The sequence below is a fragment of the Paroedura picta genome, chromosome 1 (assembly GCF_049243985.1).
Source record: "Paroedura picta isolate Pp20150507F chromosome 1, Ppicta_v3.0, whole genome shotgun sequence".
NCBI lineage: Eukaryota > Metazoa > Chordata > Lepidosauria > Squamata > Gekkonidae > Paroedura > Paroedura picta.
The window spans coordinates 198,494,945-198,518,874 of NC_135369.1; the positions used below are offsets into that span (position 1 = coordinate 198,494,945).

Genomic DNA, 23,930 nt, shown 5'->3' on the forward strand with positions numbered 1-23,930 from the left:
TTGCCATTGTGTAACGCTATATATTTCTCGTTATTCACGACGTCATACACAATCAGCAACACTCCTGCAACACTCCCGCAAAAACCGCTAGACTCTTGAGAACAACCTGCAACACATCCGGAAAAGACATGTGCGTTCACAATGTAGCGGTAGAAAGAATGTCCCTCCCAAATTGCTCACACTGCGCTTCCGGTGTCGCGATCGCCATTTTTCTCCCCTTAAACCAGCAAAAGCAACGAATAAGCGTTGCTTCTTTGGCTGAAATCACTCCACAAGCAATTGTCTGTAAAGTTTCCAAACACAATACAGCCCACCCGCCACCCCCCTTCGACACTGCCCATAATTTCAGCCAGGAATAGCAGGGGGGGGGGGATTTTTTTCTTCTTTAAAAGCGTGCAAACTATTAAGGGCCAGCTCCTATGCCAGCGGAAAAGGTCTCTCTGATACATGGAATTAACGAATATGCGTTGCTACCGGTGTTTTGGAGTTTTTAAAAAAAGAGTTCTTAAAGGTAAACACGAACACAACAGTTAATTGGCTGTTCTGGTTGATTGATGGCCAGGGGCGGGAGGAAGCACGAAAAAATATAGCCTCCTCTGTTGTGATTTCAGCAAGACCGGAAACTTGTGTGTTAGGAGAACAGTGCTAATGGGAGAGCCTTTTTTTCAATAGAAACGGCTGTGTGCATTACCGTGACCTGCCGCTTTTGCCTGAAGTGCTTTTCAATAGCGCTCAGACTTAGCGACATTGCCCTTTGTGTGGAATTGCCCTCAGAATTACAGACATGGGGATCCCCTGGAATTTCCAGACAACAGAGATCAGTTTCCCTGGATGGGGGGTAGGGGGATAGGCGCTTTGAAGGGGGACCCTGTGACACTGTATCCCTCTGAGGTCCACCCCTAAATCTACAAGAGCTTCTCAACCTGGACCTGGCAACACCATGCATATTCCTTATTTCTCAGATTCAAAATCCATTGAGTTGCCAGCCCCCAGATGGGGCCTGGAGATCTCCTGGAAAAACAACTGGTCTCCAGCCAAAATACAACAGTTTCTCTGGATAAGATGGCTGCTTTGGAGGGTAAACTTTACAGCAATTTGTCTTTCCCTACTCCAAAAGCATGCCCTCCCTAGGCTCCACCCCAAAACTTCCAGGAATTTCCAAAACCAGAGTTGGCAACCCTAATGATGATAACTTTGATTAAAACCAAGCTGAAAGAACACAACAAAGGCTTTTGGAGATCTCAAAACTGTGTCCCCTCCTCTGTGGAACAGTCTTAATAAACAGGCCTGGGAATCTTTTACTGCCTAGGTCACCAACCTCCAGGTGGGGCCTGGAGATCTTCTCGAATTACAGCTGATCTCTAGACAACATAGATTAGGGAAAATGGAGTCTAGTGGCACTTTTATGACCAACCAAGTGTAATTTGGGGTACCGCCCATTTTCTGCACCATTTTCGGCACCCGCCTGGACATCGTAGTGCACTAAACTGATTATTTTGAGGGGCTTTAATGTCCACATGCACAAGCATGCCTCAGGGCACAGTTCAGATCTGGTGTCAGCCATGGTGACACTGGGGCTCTCCACCCATCAAGCAGGCCACACCCTGGACCCGATCTTTGTGGTGGCCTTGGAAGTGCATCTGATAGCAATTAATGCTGTGCGATGGTCAGACCACTAAGTCCTGAGGGCCCAACTCAGGGTCCCACCCCACTTATATCCCCCCTTATATAGCCAGGGGGTGCTGTAGGCCTACAGAGACTTATGGATCCGAATGGATTCCTGAATGCTCCATGGGATCCGAAACCTCCTAGCGATTCACTAGACGAGATGGTTGCCTGAAAGTGAACCCTTCAAAGATGGAGGTCCTGTGTCTAGGTAGGAAGGGACCAGCCGAGGAAGTACGTCTGCTCAGTCTGGACAGTGTGAAGCTTAGTTGTGCAGATGGCCGGGAATCTGGTAGCGATAACTAATGCTTTCCTTTCCATGGAGGTTCAAGTCCCTAGAATAGCTCAGTGGGTGTTTTCTGTCTGTGCCAGGCTAAGCTACTAGTGCCCTCCCTGGCCCCAGATCCTTTAGCCACAGTCATCAATGCAACCATCACCTCCAGATTGGACTCATGTAACTCGCTCCATGCAGGCCTTTTCTTGTCCCTTCTCCAGAGTCCTCACCAGAACACCCCGGAGGGCTCATATATGCCCTGTGCTCAGGCAGCTGCATTGGCTTCCAGTGGAGTTCTGGATTACATTCAAGGTGCTGGTTTTGACCCTTAAGGTCATTTCCGATCTGGGCTCTGTTTACCTCTCGGAATATATCCCCCAAAGATCACTATACTCTGTCACTTCCAACATGTTAGTGGTTCCTGCCCCAAGGCAGGTCCACCTAGCCTCGACCAGTGCTAGGGTCTTCTTGGTCCTGGCTCCCAGAGGTGGAATGCGCTCCCAGAGGAGAGATGGGCCCTGTTGGAACTCATCAACTTCAGCAGAGCCTACAAATCAGAGCTCTTCCGCCGAGTAAAACCAGGGATTCTGGTTGGGGGGGGGCATCATATGGGCATGGGATTGGGCTGATCCTGCGTTGAGCAGCGGGTTGGACTAGATGGCCTGTGTGGCCCCTTCCAACTCTGTGATTCTGTGATTCTGGGATCACTATGGTTGTCAATTTCCTTCATTCTGCAAGGGGTGGGACTAGATGGCCCTGGAGGTCCCTTCCAACTTTATGATTCTATGATTCAATGAGGCCAGGTGACAGGGAACATCTAGAAGTCCCCCCCGCCCCCAAAATGAAAAGGATGTCTGTTGTTTGTACCTAGGCAGGATCAAACGGAGCAATGTTAGTGGCCAATGTGCAGCTAGATCCCATCTGCTGGATCCAGCCAGTTTAAAGTGAAACTGACCAATAGCACACATCCGTGTCCCTGGCTGTATATAAATTGGGCTTGTTGGTTCTTGCGCCCTACCTCTTGTGCCCTGCTGGGGTCCTCTAGAGCAGGGGTAGTCAACCTGTGGTCCTCCAGATGTTCGTGGACTACAATTCCCATGAGCCCCTGCCAGCGTTTGCTGGCAGGGGCTCATGGGAATTGTAGTCCATGAACATCTGGAGGACCACAGGTTGACTACCCCTGCTCTAGAGAGTGCAGATGCTTCTAGGGTAACAGCGCCTCTAGCTCCCTCTAACAGTTGCTAGTTATATGATTATATCTTATATCTATGGCTGATTTTATCGCGGGCAACGCTGCCCCATTATCCCAATGCATAATGTAATAGTAATAATCCGCTTTCATCCCACACACACTTCTTCCGATGCCCGCGCGATTTGGAAGTGGAGCCCAGGGAGGCCAGGCACCGCGGTGGGATCCGAGGCCCTAGAGTCCACCCCCGAAGCCAGAATCGTGTTAGTGATGTCTGCATGAGCTGCCATCCCGGGGGGTGGCCAGGGCCTCCCTGGAGCATGGCACCTTTCCCTCCAGGGACCCCCCAGCGCCAGGATGGCCACCAAGACGCCGGGGCAAGCGCAGCAGATGCAGCCGCAGCCGCAGCCGCCAGCGCGCCCGCCGCTCGGTGGGTCGTTCGGTCGGCGTCCCTCCCCGCTGGCGCGGGGCCAGGCTGCCGACGGAGGCGTTGGGCCGGGATGGTGCCCCGAGGGCTCCCCGCCTCCTCCTCCTCCGCCGCCTTTTATCGCGCGGCTGCCGGGCCGGCTTTGCACTGGCACCAGCGGCAGGAGCAGCGGCGGCAGCGGCAGCGGCAGCATCAGGAGCAGCAGCAGCAGCGGGCCCGCGCCGGCTCCCAGCAGCAGGCGAGCGGTCCTCGGGGTGCGAGGCGCGCGTGGCTCCCTTCCCAGGGCAGGAGGGGCGCGGCTGTGGCTCGGCGGAGGGACTGCGACGCTGCTCCGCATCGGGGGCCTCGCGGCCGGCCAGGCCAATGGCTCACTCCACCGCCCTCCCGAACGGGCACCTGAGCAGGCGGCAGAAGCACCAGCGCTCCGTCCAGCGCGACGGCCGCAAGCGGAACGGGCTTTGCAAGGAAGTCAAGGTGAGCGGCGCCGGCTTCCTGCCTTCCAGCGCGGACCTCCGCGGGCGGCCAGCAGAAGCACTCGGCTTGGGCGTTCACGCGTGCCGCGGCTCGTGGGAACGGGGGTTTGCCCGCCGTTGCACCGCTTAGCCTTGCAACCGGTTCAGGCGAGATCCTCGGCTCGGACCAGCCTGAAGGGAAGCCCTTCAAGTTGCCTGGGATATCCCCCCCCACACACACACACACACCATACCCCACGTGGGTTACATCTGGAGGCCTCCGAATTTTGCTCAAGAGCAGGCAGTGACTTCTTTGCTGTGCCCCCCCCATGCCCAAATAAGGCCGTGGCCCTTCAGAGCCAACTTCCAGAAGTCGCACATGTTTGAGAAGATGCCTTTGGGTTTTGAAATGGTTTCGCTGGCTCAGAGGGAAAGGTGATGGGCTGCTGGAAAAATAAAAGCTCTCCATTTCGCTGCCAGATGATGGAGGGCTGGCTACAGTCCCAGGGTGCCATTAAGACCAACAAAGGTTACATCTCACACCTGAAATAAATCTTTGTTGGCTTTAAAGGTGCCACTGGACTCGAGGTTTTCGCCTGGGTAGGTACCTTTCTCCAGAGACGTGTACACCCAGAATTAAAGCGTGTTGTCTGGAGGGGCCCCTGGACGCAGTCTTGGTTGATTCGGACCAGCAGGGTGACCCACCTGAATCAACCTTCCGGTTGGCAGGGTTTACGAAGGGGAGCTAGAGAAACTGCGCTGGGCATTCTGAACAGTGATTCCGTTTTGCTTTTTTAATAAATGATGATTCGGTCCAAATGGAAAAGTTCCCAAAGGTGAATATGAAATGAAAGAGGGAGGGATTGCCCATGACTTTGGAGGCCGGCTGATTCCTCCTGCTTCCTCTGACGTATGAGACAGCTTGTGCTGGGATAAAAAATTACAACTTCAGGTGCATCTAGATATGGCCCAACATGGTTATCCATCTGATCGTTAGAAAGGTTTCTCATTCAGCCTCCTCCAATGTATCCTCTTCCTCCGGCTTATCTGCTTCTCGACCATCCTGTTTCTCTTCTGTCACCTGGCAAAACAGGTCTTTGTTAAACTTTGAAAAACAGGCTATGTCGGGGGGGGGGGGGAGCTTATAATTCTCTAGAAACAAAATTCTGCTTCCCTTTTCTTCCTCACTGGAGAGAGAGAATGGAGTAGCCCTAGCACTCTTGTCTTAAAATGACGATGTTGTTGTTTTCTAAGTCGGCGCGGTTGGTTTGGTGGAGTGACTTTCATTCATTAACTGGGGCTCAGACAGCATCTGGCACTTTTGCTTTCCCAACCCTCCGCGAAGGCCAGTGGGATGATGCACTGTGGTTGAGTTGGAGAAGCTCCAGACATCAGAGGCTTCCTCAGCCTCTTCCTATTAGGCCTGCATGCTTGGCTGTGCTTGCTCAGGAGCCACTCCCTTTGCCGGGCCCAAGGGGTGTCTTAAGGGCGGTTCTTCCTCGCTCGGCGGCGTGAAAATCAGGGAGGAGAGAGGGCTTGTGCAACTGGAGGAAAGATGCGCACAGGGGAACCTGATGTGGCTTAATCTGCTGCTCTACTGACAAAGTAGATTGATGGGGCAGTGGAAACATAAACTGGGCTTGTAGTGGTTAAGAGCGGCGGCATTGTCTGATCTGGAGAGCCACTCCTCATGCAGCAAGCTGGGTGACCTAGGGCAAGTCACAGTTCTCTCAGAGCTCTCTCACCCTTGCCCATAGGTCACAGGGCATCTGTTGTGGGGCGTGGAATGGGTGGTGATTGTCAGTTGCTTTGAGACTCCTTTTGGGTAGTTAAAAACAGAGTACAAAAAAAACCCCAGCTCTCTTTCAAATGGGACTCTGCTGGCGTCTCACAAAGGGAGTTTTGGCTCTTGAAGAACTCCCCCCCCCCAGAAAAAAAACATGTTAGTTTCTAAAAGAGCGGTCCCCAACCCCCGGTCCATGGACTGGTACCGGTCCGTGGATTAGTTGGTACCGGGGCGCGGCTCCTCCTCATCCTCCTCCCCGGCTGCTGCCTTGGGGGGCTGCCCTGCCATTCTGCTGCCGACTCGCCTTTGGTGCTCTCCAGCAGCTCCCCCTCAGCGTGGCACTGCGCAGCTGCTGCTGGCAGTGCCCCCCAGCGAGTGCCGGGAAGTCAGGGCGGGAAAGCAAGTGGAGCAGGGGCTCGGGTGGCGGCGTCCCTAGGCAGGACTACCCCCCCCCCCCGGGCCTCAGTAAAATTCTCAAGCATTGATCGGTCTCCGGTGATAAAAAGGGTGGGGACCACTGCCCTAAAGTACTTCTGAACTTGAATCAAGCTACTCAGTGGGGCTGCTCCCCATTTAATCTAAAGTGAGCTCCTTTTGTTTGTACACTGTCTAAAATCTCCAGCACATTTTTATACAAGGGTTATCCCATTTCCCTACTTATTTCTGCTTGGCATGAGACCTGTATATTTGGATCAACTTTTTGTTTGCAAAGGGAGTCTTGGTCTTTGTTTTTCCTTCTCCGTCCCCAGTAGTCTTAAATGAATCTCAAATCCTGTTTTGAATCCAGCACTGTGTAATCCAATTGGGAAGATTTTCACATTACTATTCTAAACTGAATGTTATTTGTTGTTGGCCAGATTGTGAGTAAAATGAAACAAGGATGGGGCGTTCATGCAGCAATTTTTCTACAATTAATTTGGCATCTCTGCAGCACTAGGGTTCTTCCAAACAGTGCCCCTCCCCCCTGCCTTTTTTGCAATCTTCTTTATAGGGTTTTTTTAATGTTCTAAGTAGAAGAAGAGTTGTTTTTAATATCCTGCTTTTCACTACGCAAAGCAGCTTACAATCCCTTTCCCTTCCTTTTCCCACAACAAGCACCCTGTGTGGTAGGTGAGGCTGAGAGAACTCTGACAGAACGGCTCTGTGATAACACTTCTAACAGGACTGTGATGAGCCCAAGGTCACCCAGCTGGCTGCATTTGGAGATGGGAGGAATCAAACCCGGCTCTCAAGATTAAAACCCTTAACCATTAATTAATTAATTAGCCATTAAAACTCTTAATCATTACACCACACTGGCTCAGAGCACTATAAGCTCTAAATCAATATACCTGTAGTGGCACCCTTGAGATGCTGTGACTTCACTGACTTAACTTGAGTGACAGCATCTCAAGGGTGCCGCTATAGCACTAAAGTGCTACACTGGTTTAGCGTTATAGAGTTCAGAAGGGATAGAAAATGGAAGAAAGCTTTTCCCTCAGAAGTGACTCAACCACCCTTTGCTAACCCAACGGATGTGTGTGTGTATGAACAGGCAAATAAATTGCTCCAGGCACTAAAATTGGTCTATCTATCATGGCAGAGACCCTCTTGTGGCGCAATGTGTTAAGGCATCAGAAATGTTGTCTGAAAGCTTTGCCCATGAGGCTGGGAGTTCAATTCCAGCAGCCGGCTCAAGGTTGACTCAGCCTTCCATCCTTCCGAGGTCGGTAAAATGAGTACCCAGCTTGCTGGGGAGGCTGGGGGGTAAACAGTAATGACTGGGGAAGGCACTGGCAAACCACCCCGTATTGAGTCGCTAGAGGGCATCACCCCAAGGGTCAGACATGACTCGGTGCTTGCACAGGAGATACCTTTACCTTTTTATCATGGCAGAAGAAATCCATTAGCAGCCGGTTACAAAAATGGAATGCCAGGGCAGTTTGAAAATGGGAGGAAATACTTCACTGGTTGGCAATTAACTTTGGAATTTGGCGTGACGTGAAGCCGTGATGCCCACTGCTTTAATTGGCTTTAAAAGGGAGTTAGTTCAATTCAAGCAGGATTAGCGGCTATAAACCAGGCTGACTCAGTAGATCTTCCATGGCTGGAGGCAGGAACCCTTTGAAGGCCAGTGCCAGCAGGGGCCAATGGGAGATAGCTCTGCCTTCCCTCTCCTGTCTCTACGCCTTCTAGTGGTAACCACGGTGTGAAAGAACATACTGCATAGGGCCTATACTAAAAGGCACTGCATAACTGGTGGGAAGAAAGGCAGACTTTGAGTGTTTGGGACCTCCGATAAGTTTGTGTTGCTCCAAAATGGAATTAAAAAAAAAATCTTCTACTTGTTGCATTTTCCCCTGTCTGGATACCTTGAGAACAGCTTCAAACATGGGGTTGTCAGCTCTAGGTAGGAAAAAGCTGCAGTTTTGGGAGGTGGTGCCTGAAGAGGGCAAGGCTTGGGGAGGAGAAGGAACTTCAATGGGTCTGAATCCATAGAGCAGGGGTAGTCAAACTGCGGCCCTCCAGATGTCCATGGACTACAATTCCCAGGAGCCCCCTGCCAGCGCTGGCAGGGGCTCATGGGAATTGTAGTCCATGGACATCTGGAGGGCCGCAGTTTGACTACCCCTGCCATAGAGTCTACCTTCCAAGGCAGCCCTTTTCTCCTGGTGAACTAATCTCTGTGGCTTGATGGTTGTAGTTGTAGTCCCAGGAGAGCACCAGCCACCCCCTGGAGGCTGGCAAACCCCATACATGGCCTGGCGTGGACTAGGAAGGATGCACAGGCCCCTCATCATGACATGCACATAAATGAGGGATAGAATTTGTAAGCAAATATTAGGTAGTAGAAAATTCAGAATAAAATATAATGCAAACATTTCGTTGTGTGCAATAGCCATACAGCAGAAAATAGACTTAACAGTCTAGGTTAAAACAATGTTAAAATTAAACAGCATGTAAAACAAAAGATCCCCCTGTAAGTCACCTTTTATAGATCCTTAAGTGAGCATTTTGAACACTGTATACTTGGACACGATATTTGGCAACTCGTGTAACAGTTTAGGCTTTTACTTTCCCATAGGAGAAGTTTAATTTCCCCCCTCTTCTGTACAGCTGAGAATGTTTTCAAGTAGAGGCAGAATTTGCCTAATTGCAAGAGCAGAGTCTTTCTGTTCTTGACACTTTCTTATAACATCTCTCCAGGACCGCAAAGCGTAGAACTAATCCCCTTGCTAATGAGAAGGCCCTCCTAAGATGTTTGGCTTCTAATAAGGAAAGATACATTCAAGTCCCGTTTTTTGGCTGACCAGCAAGGTCTGTTTGGCACTCAGAGCCTTCTATCCCTTGCTTTACCACAATTTTGGCCCGATCTATTGCCAGTGTGTGGAGTGAGAATAAAAGGGGAACATGAACATTTGTTGCACAAACAACTCTTGGACAATGAATTTTTGGGCTAAAACTAGCTCCCGAGGAAAGCAGGATTAGGTAGAGGATAACTTCAGAAGAAAAATGGGAAGGGGGAATGAGTGCTTAACTGACATTATCTTGTTTCCTTTGACTCCCTGGTTACTACCCCACACATTTGATGCCTCACAATCAGTTCTTTACCTCAGGGATAGTCACCCTGTGGTCCTCCAGATGTCCATGGACTACAATTCCCATGAGCCCTTGCCAGCATTTGCTGGCAGGGGCTCATGGGAATTGCAGTCCATGGACACCTGGAGGACCACAGGTTGAGTACCCCTGCTTTACCTGGCTAGTTGCTATGGAGCTCTAGCTATCTCCAATTCAGAAGGGGAGAACTTGTGTGAACCTTAAACCCATATTCCATCTGCCTACCATTACTGTTGGCTAAGGGCTGTTTCTATCCAATCACTCGTGTGGGTTAAGGATAGTCCACATCTCTCATTCAAGCCGGTGCACCCCTGGTAGGCCTGTCTCATTTCCTGAGTCAGAGTCTGAACCTGAGAGGACAACATTAATGCCTCTGAATGCCATTACGCAGGCTGAGTAAGTACGTGGTTGAACATGGGCCGTGACTGTCTGTTGTAGAGGCCCCCAGCCTTGTCAAGCTTGTGGGTAGTTTTGGAACTTTGTGGGTAGTTTTGGAACTTACAGTCCCGGACAGGAATTTCCAGGTCCTGACGGCTCATGGCTGTGATGCACTTGCCTGGAGAAAGATCAGCATTTACCGCTGAAATTAGCTGGTAAGAAATGACCCAAAGGTCTTTCAGATGAGTAGCTGTGTTGGTCTGAAGCGTGGGCAGAATTACACATACAAAGAGTGTGAAACACAAAGCTGCTCAAAGAATGAAATAGTTTTATTATGAAGAGAAATCACTTTGTAAAGCAAGGGAAGAGAGAGAGGCCCGACTAATTATTCTGTTATCTTTCAGTCTGTGGTGGAGTCAAGCAGGGAGGAAATATGCTCAAAGGAGCAGGAAGTCCACAGTGAGCCTGCCAGGACATAGGAGGAGAGTATTTGAACAATATCAGGAAGTTTCTAATCTGTATTAAATACATCTCTCTTTTAATGCCCTTAGTAGGATATTCTTCCTATGTTTTTGAATCATGTACTCTAAAGATCTTGCATATTCTAACATGAAGCAATAGAACAAAGTTTGTGTCCGGTTTAATTCTGGACATAAACTTTTGTGTACATGAACATGTCTTCAGCTATCCAAAGTACGTGCACGTGAAAAGCCTATACTCAGAATTAAACTTTGTTGGTCTTAAAGGTGCCACTGGACTGACTGCATTCTAAAACTCTTTGTTTTCTGTTGTCCTGCACTTGAGAATTCCTTCCATGCTTGGGATCACAAAGCTGCTGGATGTTCCCTTTGATCCTGCTAGTCATGGGCAAGTCTCTGTCTGCCACTCACCCTTCTTATCAGTCAGAAGAAGAATAAGAATTGGTTCTTATATGCCGCTTTTCCCTACCCGAAGGAGGTTCAAAGCAGCTTACATTCTCCTTCCCATTCCTCTCCCCACAACAGACACCCTGTGGGGTGGGTGAGGTTGAGAGAGTCCTGATATTCCTGCTCGGTCAGAACAGTTTTATCAGTGCCGTGGCGAGCCCAAGGTCACCCAGCTGGCTGCATGTGGGGGGAGCGCAGAATCGAACCCGGCATGCCAGATTAGAAGTCCGCACTCCTAACCACTACACCTAACTGGCTCGTCGTTTTGTAAATCTTCAGAATTCCTTGGAGTCTGTGCTGTCTTAGAGTGACTGACATCATGTCACTCTTGGGATCACTGGAAAATCTGTGGGTTTTTCATAGAATTTCTGGTCAGTTCTAGAGCAATGTGATGTCCTGTCCAGTTTTTCCCAGAAGTGACGTCAAAGCTCAGGCACTACCAGAACTCCACACATCCCCACACCCAAAGCACCCTGATTTTCAGGTTGTGGGTATTCAGCAGGTGGATAATATAACCAATGGCAGGGTGAGAAGAAAGATTACAATTATTCACGTTTTTTTGAATTTGCAGCAATAATAGAAGGTGAATGTAGAGAAAAGAGTTTGATTCCAGTGGCACCTTTAAGACCAACAACGTTTAATTCTGAGTAAAAGCTTTCATGCTCATGTACACAAAAGCTTCTACCCAGAATTAACCTTTGTTGGTCTTAAAGGTGCCACTGGACACAGGCTTAGTTCTGTCGCTTCTAACGCGGCTCCCCACTTGAAGCTACTTGAAGTTAGCAAGCTACTTGAAGTTGAGAGCCAGTTTGGTGTAGTGGTTAGGAGTGCGGACTTCTAATCTGGCATGCCGGGTTCGATTCTGCGCTCCCCCACATGCAACCAGCTGGGTGACCTTGGGCTCGCCACGGCACTGATAAAACTGTTCTGACCGAGCAGTGATATCAGGGCTCTCTCAGCCTCACCCACCCCACAGGGTGTCTGTTGTGGGAAGAGGAATGGGAAGGCGACTGTAAGCTGCTTTGAGCCTCCTTCGGGTAGAGAAAAGCGGCATATAAGAACCAACTCTTCTTCTTCTTCTTCTTCTTCTTCTTCTTCTTCTTCTTCTTCTTCTTCTTTCATAGTTCCAGAGTGTTTAGAGCAGTGGTTCTCAACCTGGGGGTTGGGACCCCTTTGGGGGTCGAACAATCCTTTCACAGGAGTCGCGGCAGGGCGAGCAGCCCTTCTCTGCAAGGGGATCCCAAAGTGGCCAACATTGCCCCTCTTCCATTTCATCCACACAACAGCCTTGCGGGGTAGATTGAGATAGAGTGTTCATCTGTCTGGAGCAGTGAAAAAGATGGGCATGGTGGGCGAAGAACTGAGGAACCCTGGGGGGAAACCAATTTATATATAGTCATGAACAATGGATCTTCACGCCATTGGTCAGTTTAATTTCTGTGAAAGAACACTTGCATAATTTCATGGTTGGGGCTCACTACAACCTGAGGAACTGTATTAGGAAGGTTGAGAACCACTGGTTTAGAGGCTATACACGTTGGGAAACAGAGAGGTTCATAAGGATGGCATATTTTAATGCCATCACACTCTGGTTTGTGGTATGAGTTTTCCCTCCTCCACTTACATACTTGGTAAAGAAGTTTCCCCAATTCCTTGATTGAGTACACAGGGTCCAGTTGCTGATTCCCTCTCCCCGCCCTCCCGCAGTAAGTAGCTTCCTGGGCCGCAAGCTTGCAGCCTGGGAAGTTTTTTACTGCGGGGGGGGGGCGGGGAGAGGGAACCGCGGCCCGGCGCCATGGCCTTCGCGGCTCGGCACCGGGCCGCGGCCCGCAGGCTGGGAACCACTGCTCCAAAGTATCTGGAAGAACTGGTCTCCATAGTCTGGAGATGAACTGAAATTCCAGGGAATCACCAGGCCCCGCCTGAAGTCTTGATTTCTTGGACGTCTTTGTTCTATGCCATTGCAAAGTAAAATGTTGGCGTCCCTCATCCTTGGAGGCTTGGCAAAATGTAAAGAAAAGTCAGGTATTTAGATGGATAGATGGGAAAAATCTGTGTATTTTTTGCAACCATTTTTTCCTGATCTTTGGAAGCCCAGTGCTGGGCCACGGCTCTCTCTCCCCCCCCCCCCCCCAACTCGCAGTGAGAAATCTCCCAGGCCGCAAACTTGCGGCCCAGCAAGCTTCTTTTTGCGGGACAGGGGGAGCAGGAAGTGTGGCTGCCAGCGCAAACGCGCATGTCAAGTCAAGTCAGATTTTATTGCATGTAGCCATAGGCCATTACAATACAAAAGGAAAATATAAAAGGATTTAAAACATTTCAAATCAGTAATAAAAAGAATGTGCAATCTCAGACAACAATCACTTAACATCATAAAAACATTTCCAGACTACATATGTCCACCTATCCTAAAGCTCCTCTAGGTACTTGCTCTCTGCAGCACCACTCTGGCCCTTATTTTCTTTGCTGCAAGGGCAAATAATGACATTTTGTTAGAAACAAATAAATTAGTATCAGCTAACAAAAACACAAGTTTTTCCTGTTCGGATTTATCATTTAGCCCATCTAGTAGGCCAGCTAGAAATTTGGCCCTAGGATCTATATACAATGGGCAAGTGAGAATGTAATGTGGGAGATCCTCCAGGACTAAAGCTCCACAAATACAGAAGCATTGATCTTTTGGTGTTTTATGGTATCGCCCACTCAGTACAGCTGTTGGCATTGTTTGAAATCGCATGGAGGTAAAAGCTACTCTGAGACTATGAGTTGAAAGATAGACTAGATAGGAAGATCTCAAATGGTTTGTTTTGAATAATTTGTACCAGGGTGAACTTTTAGATTGCAGGATTAATGATCTATCAATCAAGGCATCTGAGATAAATACCCAGTCTCTGAGTTGGTTATTATCTCCTGAAGAGTTTAACAGGTCATCTGGGATGGAATAACGTGACAAAATGTTATTTAAAAATCTGGAGCGAGAAGGATCTTTGGCCAACAGAAGCTTAAAAGATTGTTCACTAAGTGAATTTGAACTTGATGTTCCATGCTTCCATTTCTTCCATACTTTTACAATGGCCAAATGTATGCGAGCCCTAATTGAGGGCAGGCCAGTTTCTGCTCTGATAAGAGCTGCTGATGTTCCCTTTGGAAGGACTAAGATGCGCCTGAGAAAAAGATTTTGAATAGTTTCTAAGCTGGTAATAATATCTTCCTTCCAACCCCAGATTTCAGCAGCGTACAAGAGGTGAGGGACGACCTTGCTAGTAAATAGTTTCAAGGCTGGGTCTATAAGATGTCCTCCCTTTGTGTAGTAGAATCTCAGAATAGACCCAACTAACCTCAGTGCAGAGGACTTGATGGTTTCTAGGTGTGCATTCCAATTCAGGGTATCTTTAAATGTGACTCCCAGATATTTGAAAGAGCTACATTGTACAATAGGGTGCCCGTGTATACTCCAGTGTGATTTTTTGGGTCTTTTTCTAAATACAATTACTTTTGTCTTCTCATAATTAATGTTGAGTGACTCCTCCTTGCAGTATGCACCTAGTTCTTGCAACAGCCTTCTTAGTCCCATTTTAGTAAAAGAAATTAGGGCCATGTCATCAGCATACAATAAAATGGAGATTTTTTGTTGGCCAAGAGATGGTGGAAAAAAATGGGGACCGGAAAGCCTCTTAACTATGTTGTTTATATACAGATTGAATAGGAGGGGAGCCAAAACACAACCCTGTTTGACTCCTTTATTTGTTGGGATTCTGTTAGTTAAAGATCCTGATGTTCCTATCCTGATTTGGGCAAGTGTATCTGTATGTAACTCACGTAATAAAGAGAGTAGCCGTCTGTCAATGTTTGTTCCTTCTAACTTTGACCATAAGCGGTTTCTATCAATGGAGTCAAAAGCTGCCGCCAGGTCAACGAATGCTACATATAATGATTTTGTTGGGCCATTTATACCAGAAAAGGCTAGTTGATATAAGGTTTGGCAGTGATTGACTGTGCTAAGACCTTTTCTAAATCCTGCTTGTTGGGGATGTATAACCTGATTTTCATTCACCCAGTCTTCCAGTTTATGTAGCAAAAACTTGCTATACAATTTTGCTGATATATCCAACAGGCTTATTGGTCTGTAGTTTTGTGGATCCGTTCTGTCACCTTTCTTAAAAATAGGGACAATAATACTCAACTTCCATCTAGATGGCATTAGACCTGATTCATTTATTTGTGTAAAAACTTTGGCTAGGATAGGTGCCCACCATTCTGAAAAGGCTTTAAACAAATCTGGGGGAATCAGATCTTCCCCAGGCGCTTTTCCAGAGGTCAGTGAGAAAATTAATCCCCTAATTTCTACCTCTGTTACTGGGGGCCAAACTGGAAGGTCTAAGATGTCAAGGAAAGTATTTTGCATCTGTGACATGTTCGGTGTAGATGAATTAACTCCAAAAACCTTGCTAAAATACTCAAACCAAACTTTCCCTGGAATTTGTGCTTCAAATTGACGCAGTGAACTACTTAAACCATTAGAGACCAGTTCCCAGAACCGAGGGTCATTCTTTTCATAGACTGCCAATTCCAACTCATTCCATAACTGTCTAGCATGATCCATTTTCTTTTGTTTAAGTAGGCGTTTATATTGAGATCTGAGTTGAAGAAGATGGGGCATTAAAACACCAGAGTTACTACGCCTAACCTGTCTCATGCAAGAGATCAAGGCTTTTTTGAATGCTTTGCATTCTTGATCAAACCATCCATTGCTTGTATAAGGTATAGCTTTTACTGGTCTATTGTTTATTAACAGTGGTTTGAGGCGATTGACTATAGTCTCATAGCATTTAATAGCGTCATTACTAGGATGTAAAAGAGTTAATCGCAGGGACTCCCATTCTAAATTTTTAAAGGTTTGAAGTAATTTGTTGTTTAGTTGTTCAGACCATTTAACTCTTCTGAATCCTGGAATGGTATCTTCTGCAAAACCTTGTACTGGTTTCAGTAGGATATTATCACTAGTATACAACAATAGTCTCAGAGGACAATGATCACTCCAAGGGCAATTACCGACCTCAAAATAAGATACTAAATTCAATAAACTAGGCGCACATGCAGGTCCGCACATGCACGGCAGGTCCATGCAGGTCCATGCATGCACGTTTGCGGCCGCGCATGGCGCAAATGCGCAGGTGCGGACCTGCCACACATGCATGTTTGCGCATGGGCTGCCACGCATGCGCTGCAGCCGGATTGCCCTCCCCCCTACCGGACCACAGTGTAATAAAGGTTGCGGAGCACTGCAGTATATGACTAAGAAATGGCCTGGCCTATGGAGATAAGGTGAAAAACGGAAGGTAAAGGTCACTATGCACAGCAGCAGCTACACCAGGCTGCTGCTGGGTCCATAAGCTGGGGTGGAATGCCCCACCGCTCCCCGTGTACGCATGGGGGAGGGAATCCCCCGGCATACGTGGACTGCCCTGGCGTAGCACACACACGCACTACGGCAGGGCTGGAAAGCCCAGTGCACTGCCCGGTGGTGGCAGTGGGGGGGGGGTAGGAGCCGGGGGGCATGGGGCCCCTAGTGCATGATGGCGGGGAGCATGCTGCTCTCCCGCAAAGGTGGGGGTGGTGGGATGCCCTGGCCGGCTCCACATAGCTGATGGGTATGTGGTGTCTTCCGATTATGCACAACACTGGCCTGACCTAGCCCCCGAAGGCACCCACGGCATCTCAGGGAATGCGGAATCCACGTACCCTTACTGCGGGCCATTCGAGGGTCTGAGTCGGGACAGGGCTGGACACCGCCCAGTATGGCAGCAACATCAGGCATAATCGGGGATTAGCCCCGCAGCCCTGTCGCTGCCAGCCCAGGCATTCCACCCCGTGCATAATGGGTATTAAAGGTAAAGGTATCCTCTGTGCAAGCACCGAGTCATGTCTGACCCTTGGGGTGACGCCCTCTAGCGTTTTCATGGCAGACTCAATACGGGGTGGTTTGCCAGTGCCTTCCCCAGTCATTACCGTTTACCCCCCAGCAAGCTGGGTACTCATTTTACCGACCTCGGAAGGATGGAAGGCTGAGTCGACCTTGAGCCGGCTGCTGGGATTGAACTCCCAACCTCATGGGCAGACAGCTTCAGACAGCATATCGCTGCCTTACCACTCTGCGCCACAAGAGGCTCTTTATAATGGGTATTAGGACCACTGTTATCACAACTTGGAACAGAATGTAGACGCAGCACTTTGCATTAGGAGACTTACAGTGCCATCCTAATAGATACAGGTGGATCTCCATGTTGGTCTGAAGCACTAGAATAAAAATTGAATCCTGGGGCATCTTTAAGACCAACAAGGTTTTATTTGGGGTATGAGCTTTCATGTAGGTAGCTGGAGAAGTGTGAATGCACATGAAAGCTTATACCCAGAATTTAGGGATGCTGGTCTCCAGGTGGGACCTGGGGACCCGCTGGAATTACAGCTCTTCTCCAGGTGACAGAGGAGAGGTCTCCAGGTTCCCTGGGAGAAAATTGCTGATTTGGAGGGTAGACTCCATAGAATTGTACACCACTGAGGTCCTTTCCTGCACCAAATCCTCCCTACTTCTGACTCCACCCCCAAAGTCTCCCAAGTATTTCCCAACCCAGAGCTGGCAACCCTACCAGAGTTAAACTGTTGTTCTTAGACACACTTTGCTCCAGTACCATCCTAAACAGGTCTCCTCGTAATCCTACCATGGTATGCTTAATGGGGCTTACTTCTAGGAAAGTCATTGCACAAGGGGAAGGGGCTGTGACTCCATGCTTTGCATGCAGAAGGCCCCAGGTTCAATCCCTGGCTTCTCCAGTTAAACTAGGACTAGGCAGTAGGTGATGTGGAGGCTCTTGATCGGCTTGAGCCCATGGAGAGCTGCTGCCAGCCTGAGTTGACAGTACCGAATAGGATGGACTGCTGGTCTGATTCATATAATGCATCTTCCTATATGTCCATGTGTACCCTGTTAAATAGATTAGGGTATCCATCTATTGAATCTAGAGTTGTTTTGCTTGCTCATATATTGGCTTCTCTTCTGTCGGTCCTCTTTCAATACCTACATCTAGCCACGATGGTACAGCAGTTCCAAGGAAGGAGTAATGCTTTATAAGCTGTGGGAAAATGCACCTCTTGTTTTCATGGAATCACAGACGGAAGGACCAAACTACTTTGGATTCCCCCTGCTGCCAGAGAAGCCAATCTCTGGCTTCTGGGCAGTAAGGTCCCTTGGAAAGCCTATGGGAAGCTACCTATGAGCAAATACTCATGCAGGGCAAACATTTATTTTGTTTTACATTCTTTCTACCTCGCCTTTCACCCTAATGGCTACCTAAAGCAGCTTATGTAATTTCCCTCTCCTCTATTTTATCCCCACAACAACCCTGTGAGGTAGACAACACTGGCCCGGTAGGCTGTCATTCCCCAACCCAGCTCAGTAACAAAATGACAGCAGTGCTGAGGTATTTGGCTTTGCAGGGAGCAAATGTCAGGCATGAAATAATCAAGCAGCGATCTCCTTCTACACCCTCTGGAACAGTTCAGCAATGACCTGTATATAGTGGGGGGAAAGGAGGCAGCCTGATCCAAGCATCAACAAAGTTCCTGGTTCCTCATTATTCCTTGAACTTGTTCCTCGTTATTCCTTGAACAGCCCCTTAGAACTCTGAACAGCAATCAAATTGTCGAAGTTAAATCTGACAGCGGCTTGAATTTTACCCCCCTGAAAATGAGTGTTTGAAGCTGTCAGTCGCCTGACTGCATCAGACATGTTGTGCAGATTTAATTCCTGAGAACTTGCACAGAGCATGCAAAACTGGGCTGGTAATCCAATTTTCAGCTAGTGGTTGTTGTTGTTTTTTTTTTAAGTAGCTTGAGCAGTCTGTTAGTCAACCGTTGGGCAAACTTCTCTGGGCTGCAGATGTGCTGTGAAGACTAAGGAAGCGCTGGTCCCTGTGCTTCTATTAACACATATATGCGTTGCATCAGCCTTCCATAGCTAACCTTCCGATAACAGGTGTGGGTGTTCTGAGCTGTTCCAGGGAGGTGTCAGAAGCTACTGGGTAATGTTGAGCTTAAGGCAGAGAACTACTTTTGAGTAGCAAAGGAGAGCATCTCCTCCCAAAACAATGCACTTCTCTAGAGGTGACTGTCGTTCCATGGCGATTACACAATTGTCACTGAGCTGCAGAAGGGAGGTTGCTCCATCAGCTTAGTCAGGGGGAGGGGATGGGACAGCTGTTCTCCATTACTGTGGGAATAACCAAGTAATAGCAATGCTATTAATATTAATAGTATTAATATTAATATTAATAGTGGGAGTCTTCAGATTGCCGAGATCCTCGCAGGAGAGAAAGGAAGCTCTGGAGTGTGGACTCTATGGCAGTGGTAGTCAACCTGTGGTCCTCCAGATGTTCATGGACTACAATTCCCATGAGCCCCTACCAGCAAACGCTGGCAGGGGCTCATGGGAATTGTAGTCCATGAACATCTGGAGGACCACAGGTTGACTACCCCTGCTCTATGGCATCATGCCCCACTGAGGTCCTTGTCTTCCCCAGGCCCTTTGAAAGGCTGTCCCTTAGAGTAGTGATCCCCAACCTGTGGGCGGCGGACCACATGTGGTCCGTCGACTAATTGGAGGCGGGCCGCAAAGGATGCCTTCTTCTCCCCCCCCCCGTCCCTTTACTTCATCCCCCCAGCCCTTTACAACACACTTTGGGTGTCATTGTCTCCCATCACTCCCAGATGGGACTATCTCGTTGCAGAGAAACAAGCTCAGGGTTCCCATTGATTTTTCATTGTCATGAGTTAAAATTTCCATGAAAATAAAATGTTCCTTATGTTCATTGTTGTGGCATGTCTGTATCTTATTTTGAAGGGATGTTTAAACATTACCATAGCGATTAGAGAGCATTAGGGCAGTGGTTGAGAGTAGAGGAGTAAACTACCCCCCCCCACCGGGCCTCAGTAAAATTGAGTGGTCCCCGGTGATAAAAAGGTTGGGGACCACTGCCTTAGAGAGCCAGCTTGGTGTAATGGTTAGCAATGCCAGCTTCTAATCTGGTGTGCTGGGTTTGATTCTGCGCTCCTCCTCCATGTGTATCCAGCTGGATACCTTGGGTTCGCCACAGCACTGATGAAGCTGTTCTGACTGAGCGGTAATATCAGGGCTCTCTCAGCCTCCCCTCCCTCACAGGGTGTCTGTTGTGGGGAGAGGGAAGGGAAAGCGAATGGAAGCCATTTTGAGACTCCTTCGGGTAGAGAAAAGCGGCACATAAAAACCAACTCTTCTTCTTCTTCAGTAATATCAGGGCTCTCTCAGCCTCACCTCCCTCACAGGGCTTCTGTGGTAGGGAGAGGAAAAGGAAGGCGATTGGAAGCCTTAAATATCTGCAAGCAAATCAGACCTCCAGTAGCCAATCAGGAGCCTTGCTGGGCAAAAGCCGCCCCTGGCCCCACCCAGGCATCTGGAAAGGGCCCTCTGGTACCCACAGACACCATATTGGGGACCTCTTCCTTTAGAGCAGTGGTCCCCAACCCCTAGTCCGGGGACTGGTACCGGTCCGTAGATCAGTCAGTACCGGGCAGTGGCTCCTCCTCGTCCTCCTTCCCGACTGCTGCCACGGGGACTGCCCTACCACTCTGCCGCCAGCTCACCTTTGGTGCTCTCCAGCGGCCACCATGGCTGGGGCTCCCCCTCGACATGGCACTGCACAGCTGCTGCTGGCAGCGCCCCCCAGCGGGTGGCGGGAAGTCAGGGGTGCCAATGGGAAAGCAAGTGGAGCAGGGGCTCAGGCAGCAGCGATGTCCCTTGGCAAAGACTACCCCCCCCCCGGGCCTCAGTTAAATTGTCAAGCGTTGACTGGTCCCCAGTGATAAACAGGTTGGGGACCACTGCTTTAGAGGAGTTGCTCTTATCCCTCACTAGACCAGAGCAACACTTCTTTAAAATATATTCTTTCAGTTTTCAAGTTCTGCAGAACCAGCAATAGAACTGAAATTTTGTTCTTATTGTGGGTTACAGTGGAGCCTGCACTATCTGGTTTCAAATTCCAGTCATGGTAAGCAAAATTGCTAGAGAAACCATCTTTTTATTTCAATTGCAAGTAAGCAAACCTTGCTTTTTAAATCGAAATCTGTGTCTAAAAGTATGGGTTCCAGCCTTTATTAGTGACTGATAGCAGACTTGGGGTGTTAAAAACAGAACTCCCACAAGCAGTCCCTTGGTACCATGCAGGAGACCATGTCTCTTCCCTTACATAAATGCCCCTAATGAAACAAAAATAATTTCTTGGCCTTCAGGATGCGACAAGACTCCTTTGCGTGTTGAAGCACAGTGACCTGGGAAACTACAGGCTGGTGAGTCTTGTTGCAGGGAAGATAATGAGCAGATTGTAAAATGGGTGATCTACACACAATTTGTTGTCTGGAGGACAATTTGTTGATCCAGAGAAACAGGTCCCGCCAGATCGATCTGGTTTCCTCCTTTGACCGAGTGACAGATTTACTAGATTGTGGAAACTGAGTTGATGTTGGTAATCTGAATTGTTGACAAGGTTTTCCATGCTGTTCTGATGGACAAACTGGAGGACTGCAGACTAGATTTTTGGATGGCTAGGTAGATAGGGAATTGGTTAGAAAACCACACCCAAAGATTAGTTGTCAATGCTTTTTCATCGGATTGGAAGGAGGTGAGCAGTGGGGTGCCACAGGGATTGGTGCTGGGTCTGGGACTTTTCAACACTTTAATCAATGATCTTGATGGGGTGGTGGTGGAGGGGTTACTCATTAAATTTGCAGCTGACACCAAATTGGGAGGAATAACTAACACCCCAGAAGATAGAGATAAAGTTCAATGAGATCTGAACATGCTGTAAAAATGAGCAAATGAGAACAAGGTGCAATTCAATAAAGAGAAGTACAGAGTTCTACATCTGGATCACAAAAATGAGAAGCGTGCATATTGGATGGGAGATACACTTCTGGGTAGCAGTGTGTGTGAATGAGATCTTGGGGTACTTGTGGATTATAAGTTAAATATGAGAGGACAATATGGTTCAGCTGTAAAGAAGGCAAATGCAGTCTTGGGCTGTGTCAACAGGGGCATCACACTGAAATAGCAAGATGTCACAGTCCCACTATATACTACATTGGTCAGACCGTACCAGGAGTACTGTGTGCAGTTCTGGAGGCCTTACTCCAGAAAGGATGTGGACAAAACTGAGAGGGTATGGTGGGGAGTGACAAGGATGATCTAGGGCCTGGGGCTGAGGGACTTGAGAATGTTCAGCCTGGGGAAGAGGAGGTAGAGAGGGGAAATTATTTGAAAGGTTGTCACTTAGAGAATGGCAGAGAGTAGTTCCTGTTGGCAGCAGAGGATAGGACCCACAGTAATGGGTTTAAACTATGTGTGGAACAATATTGGCTAGGTATCAGGAAAAAAGGTTCAGCGGTGGAATTGGCTGCCTAAGGAGGTAGTGAGGTTTTCAAGCAGCAGCTGGATAGGCACTTTTCATGGATGCTTGAGGCTGATCCTGCATTAAGCAGGAGGTGGACTGGATGGCCTGTATGAACCCTTGCAACTTTGTTGGCCATTCCGCACTTGAAAAATATAGTGAAATGATTATCTTTTGCAGACACCATATTTTTGGCGTTTCTCACAATGTCGTCAATATCCAGCGTCCCAGCAGCAAAGTGGTAGCGACATCCTCCATTTTAAATCATTAGTTGGTGAATCGCATAAATTGGCGTGAGCAAGATGAGAGTAACCAGCATGCCACACGCCAAGGAAATGTAAAAAGCAAAGCAAAATAAAAAAATTCCCTCACCAGTTAATACACAAAGCATACCTCTCTAAAGTCCCCCCCAAAAAAATCGTGGTCGAGATTAATTTTTAAAAGGTTCAAGGCGCATGATTGCAAAAGAAAAAAAGCACTATGCATCTATGATTAGAGGAAAGCGAGAGAGCCAGAAGGTAAGGAATGGCCGGAGGTGTGTAATTTTTTGGTGTTATGCCATTTCGCTGGCGTAACACTTTTTTTAAATGTGTGGAATGGCCCTGTGATTCTATGATTCTCAGGGAAGTTGAGCCATGGAGTGGGATTCCTAGGGAGGTGGTGAGACCCTCCTCACTGGCAGTTTTCAAGCAGCAGCTACTAACTAGACCCATCGTCGTGCCTCTGCAGTTGGCCTATTCATCCCTTCGCAGCATCAAGGAATGCATCGTTGTTAGTTGTTGTTCAGATGATACTCCATTGAGCAGTGGTTTTGCAGTACATGGCCTGTATGACCCCGTCCATGAATCTATTTAGACATGAAATGTCCTGCTTGGCAATAGACTGCAATGGAGCTGGAGATTTTTGCATGCTCTGCTTTCATTTCCTAGTCGGTTGCACAGGCTGAAGATGCTGGAGGGACCTGTAACATCACTGTGGTCAGGATCTTTTCATCAGCCAAGCCCGAAGGCCATGTCATCAAGAACACTGAAGTCACCTGTGGCTGACTTTGCCGTGCAGATGTGCAGGAATGTTGAAAGGCTGCTTCGGCTTTCATCTTTTGGCAAAGATCGCTCAATACTGTATTACAACACACAGTATTGTGTGACTAGCTTTGAGACTTGACTCCCAGATGGCATCTGTGGCCGGGAGTGTCTTTTCCCTGGTTCACTGGATGCCCCAGCTGCATTCTCTGGTAACCTCCAGGTTGGCCTCTCTTAACCCCCAGATTCAGTGAGAAAGTTGCTCTCAGTGCATTTGGCATGTGTGGATGCTCCAGAGGGCAAGGTTGAGGCTGTTGACTGGTACCTGTTCTAGAGAAGCTGACCTGACTACTAATTGGTTTTTAGGCTGAATTGTTAGTACTGAGTCTGAGCTGTACATGCAGTATAGCCAACCTCCAGGTGGGGCCTGGAGATTGTCTAGAATCTTTCTCTATATAAGGTAAAGGTAAAGGTATCTCCTGTGCAAGCACCGGGTCATGTCTGACCCTTGGGGTGACACCCTCCAGTGTTTTCATGGCAGACTCAATACGGGGTGGTTTGCCAGTGCCTTCCCCAGTCATTACCGTTTACCCCCCAGCAAGCTGGGTACTCATTTTACCGACCTCGGAAGGATGGAAGGCTGAGTCAACCTTGAGCCGGCTGCTGGGATCGAACTCCCAACCTCATGGGCAGACAGCTTCAGACAGCATTTCTGCTGCCTTACCACCCTGCGCCACAAG

The 23,930-nt window shown here is 48.4% G+C and overlaps 1 protein-coding gene across 1 annotated transcript in view; it reads left to right on the forward strand.

Annotated features, from left to right (window-relative positions):
* The first annotated feature begins 3,577 nt into the window (after nt 1–3,577).
* SPTLC3 (serine palmitoyltransferase long chain base subunit 3) overlaps nt 3,578–23,930 on the forward strand; it is a 116,338-nt gene continuing 95,985 nt past the window's right edge. The window contains exon 1 of the mRNA XM_077316120.1: nt 3,578–4,029. Coding sequence (XP_077172235.1) covers nt 3,919–4,029 — 111 coding nt within the window. The 5' untranslated portion in view covers nt 3,578–3,918. The remainder of the gene's footprint in view (nt 4,030–23,930) is intronic.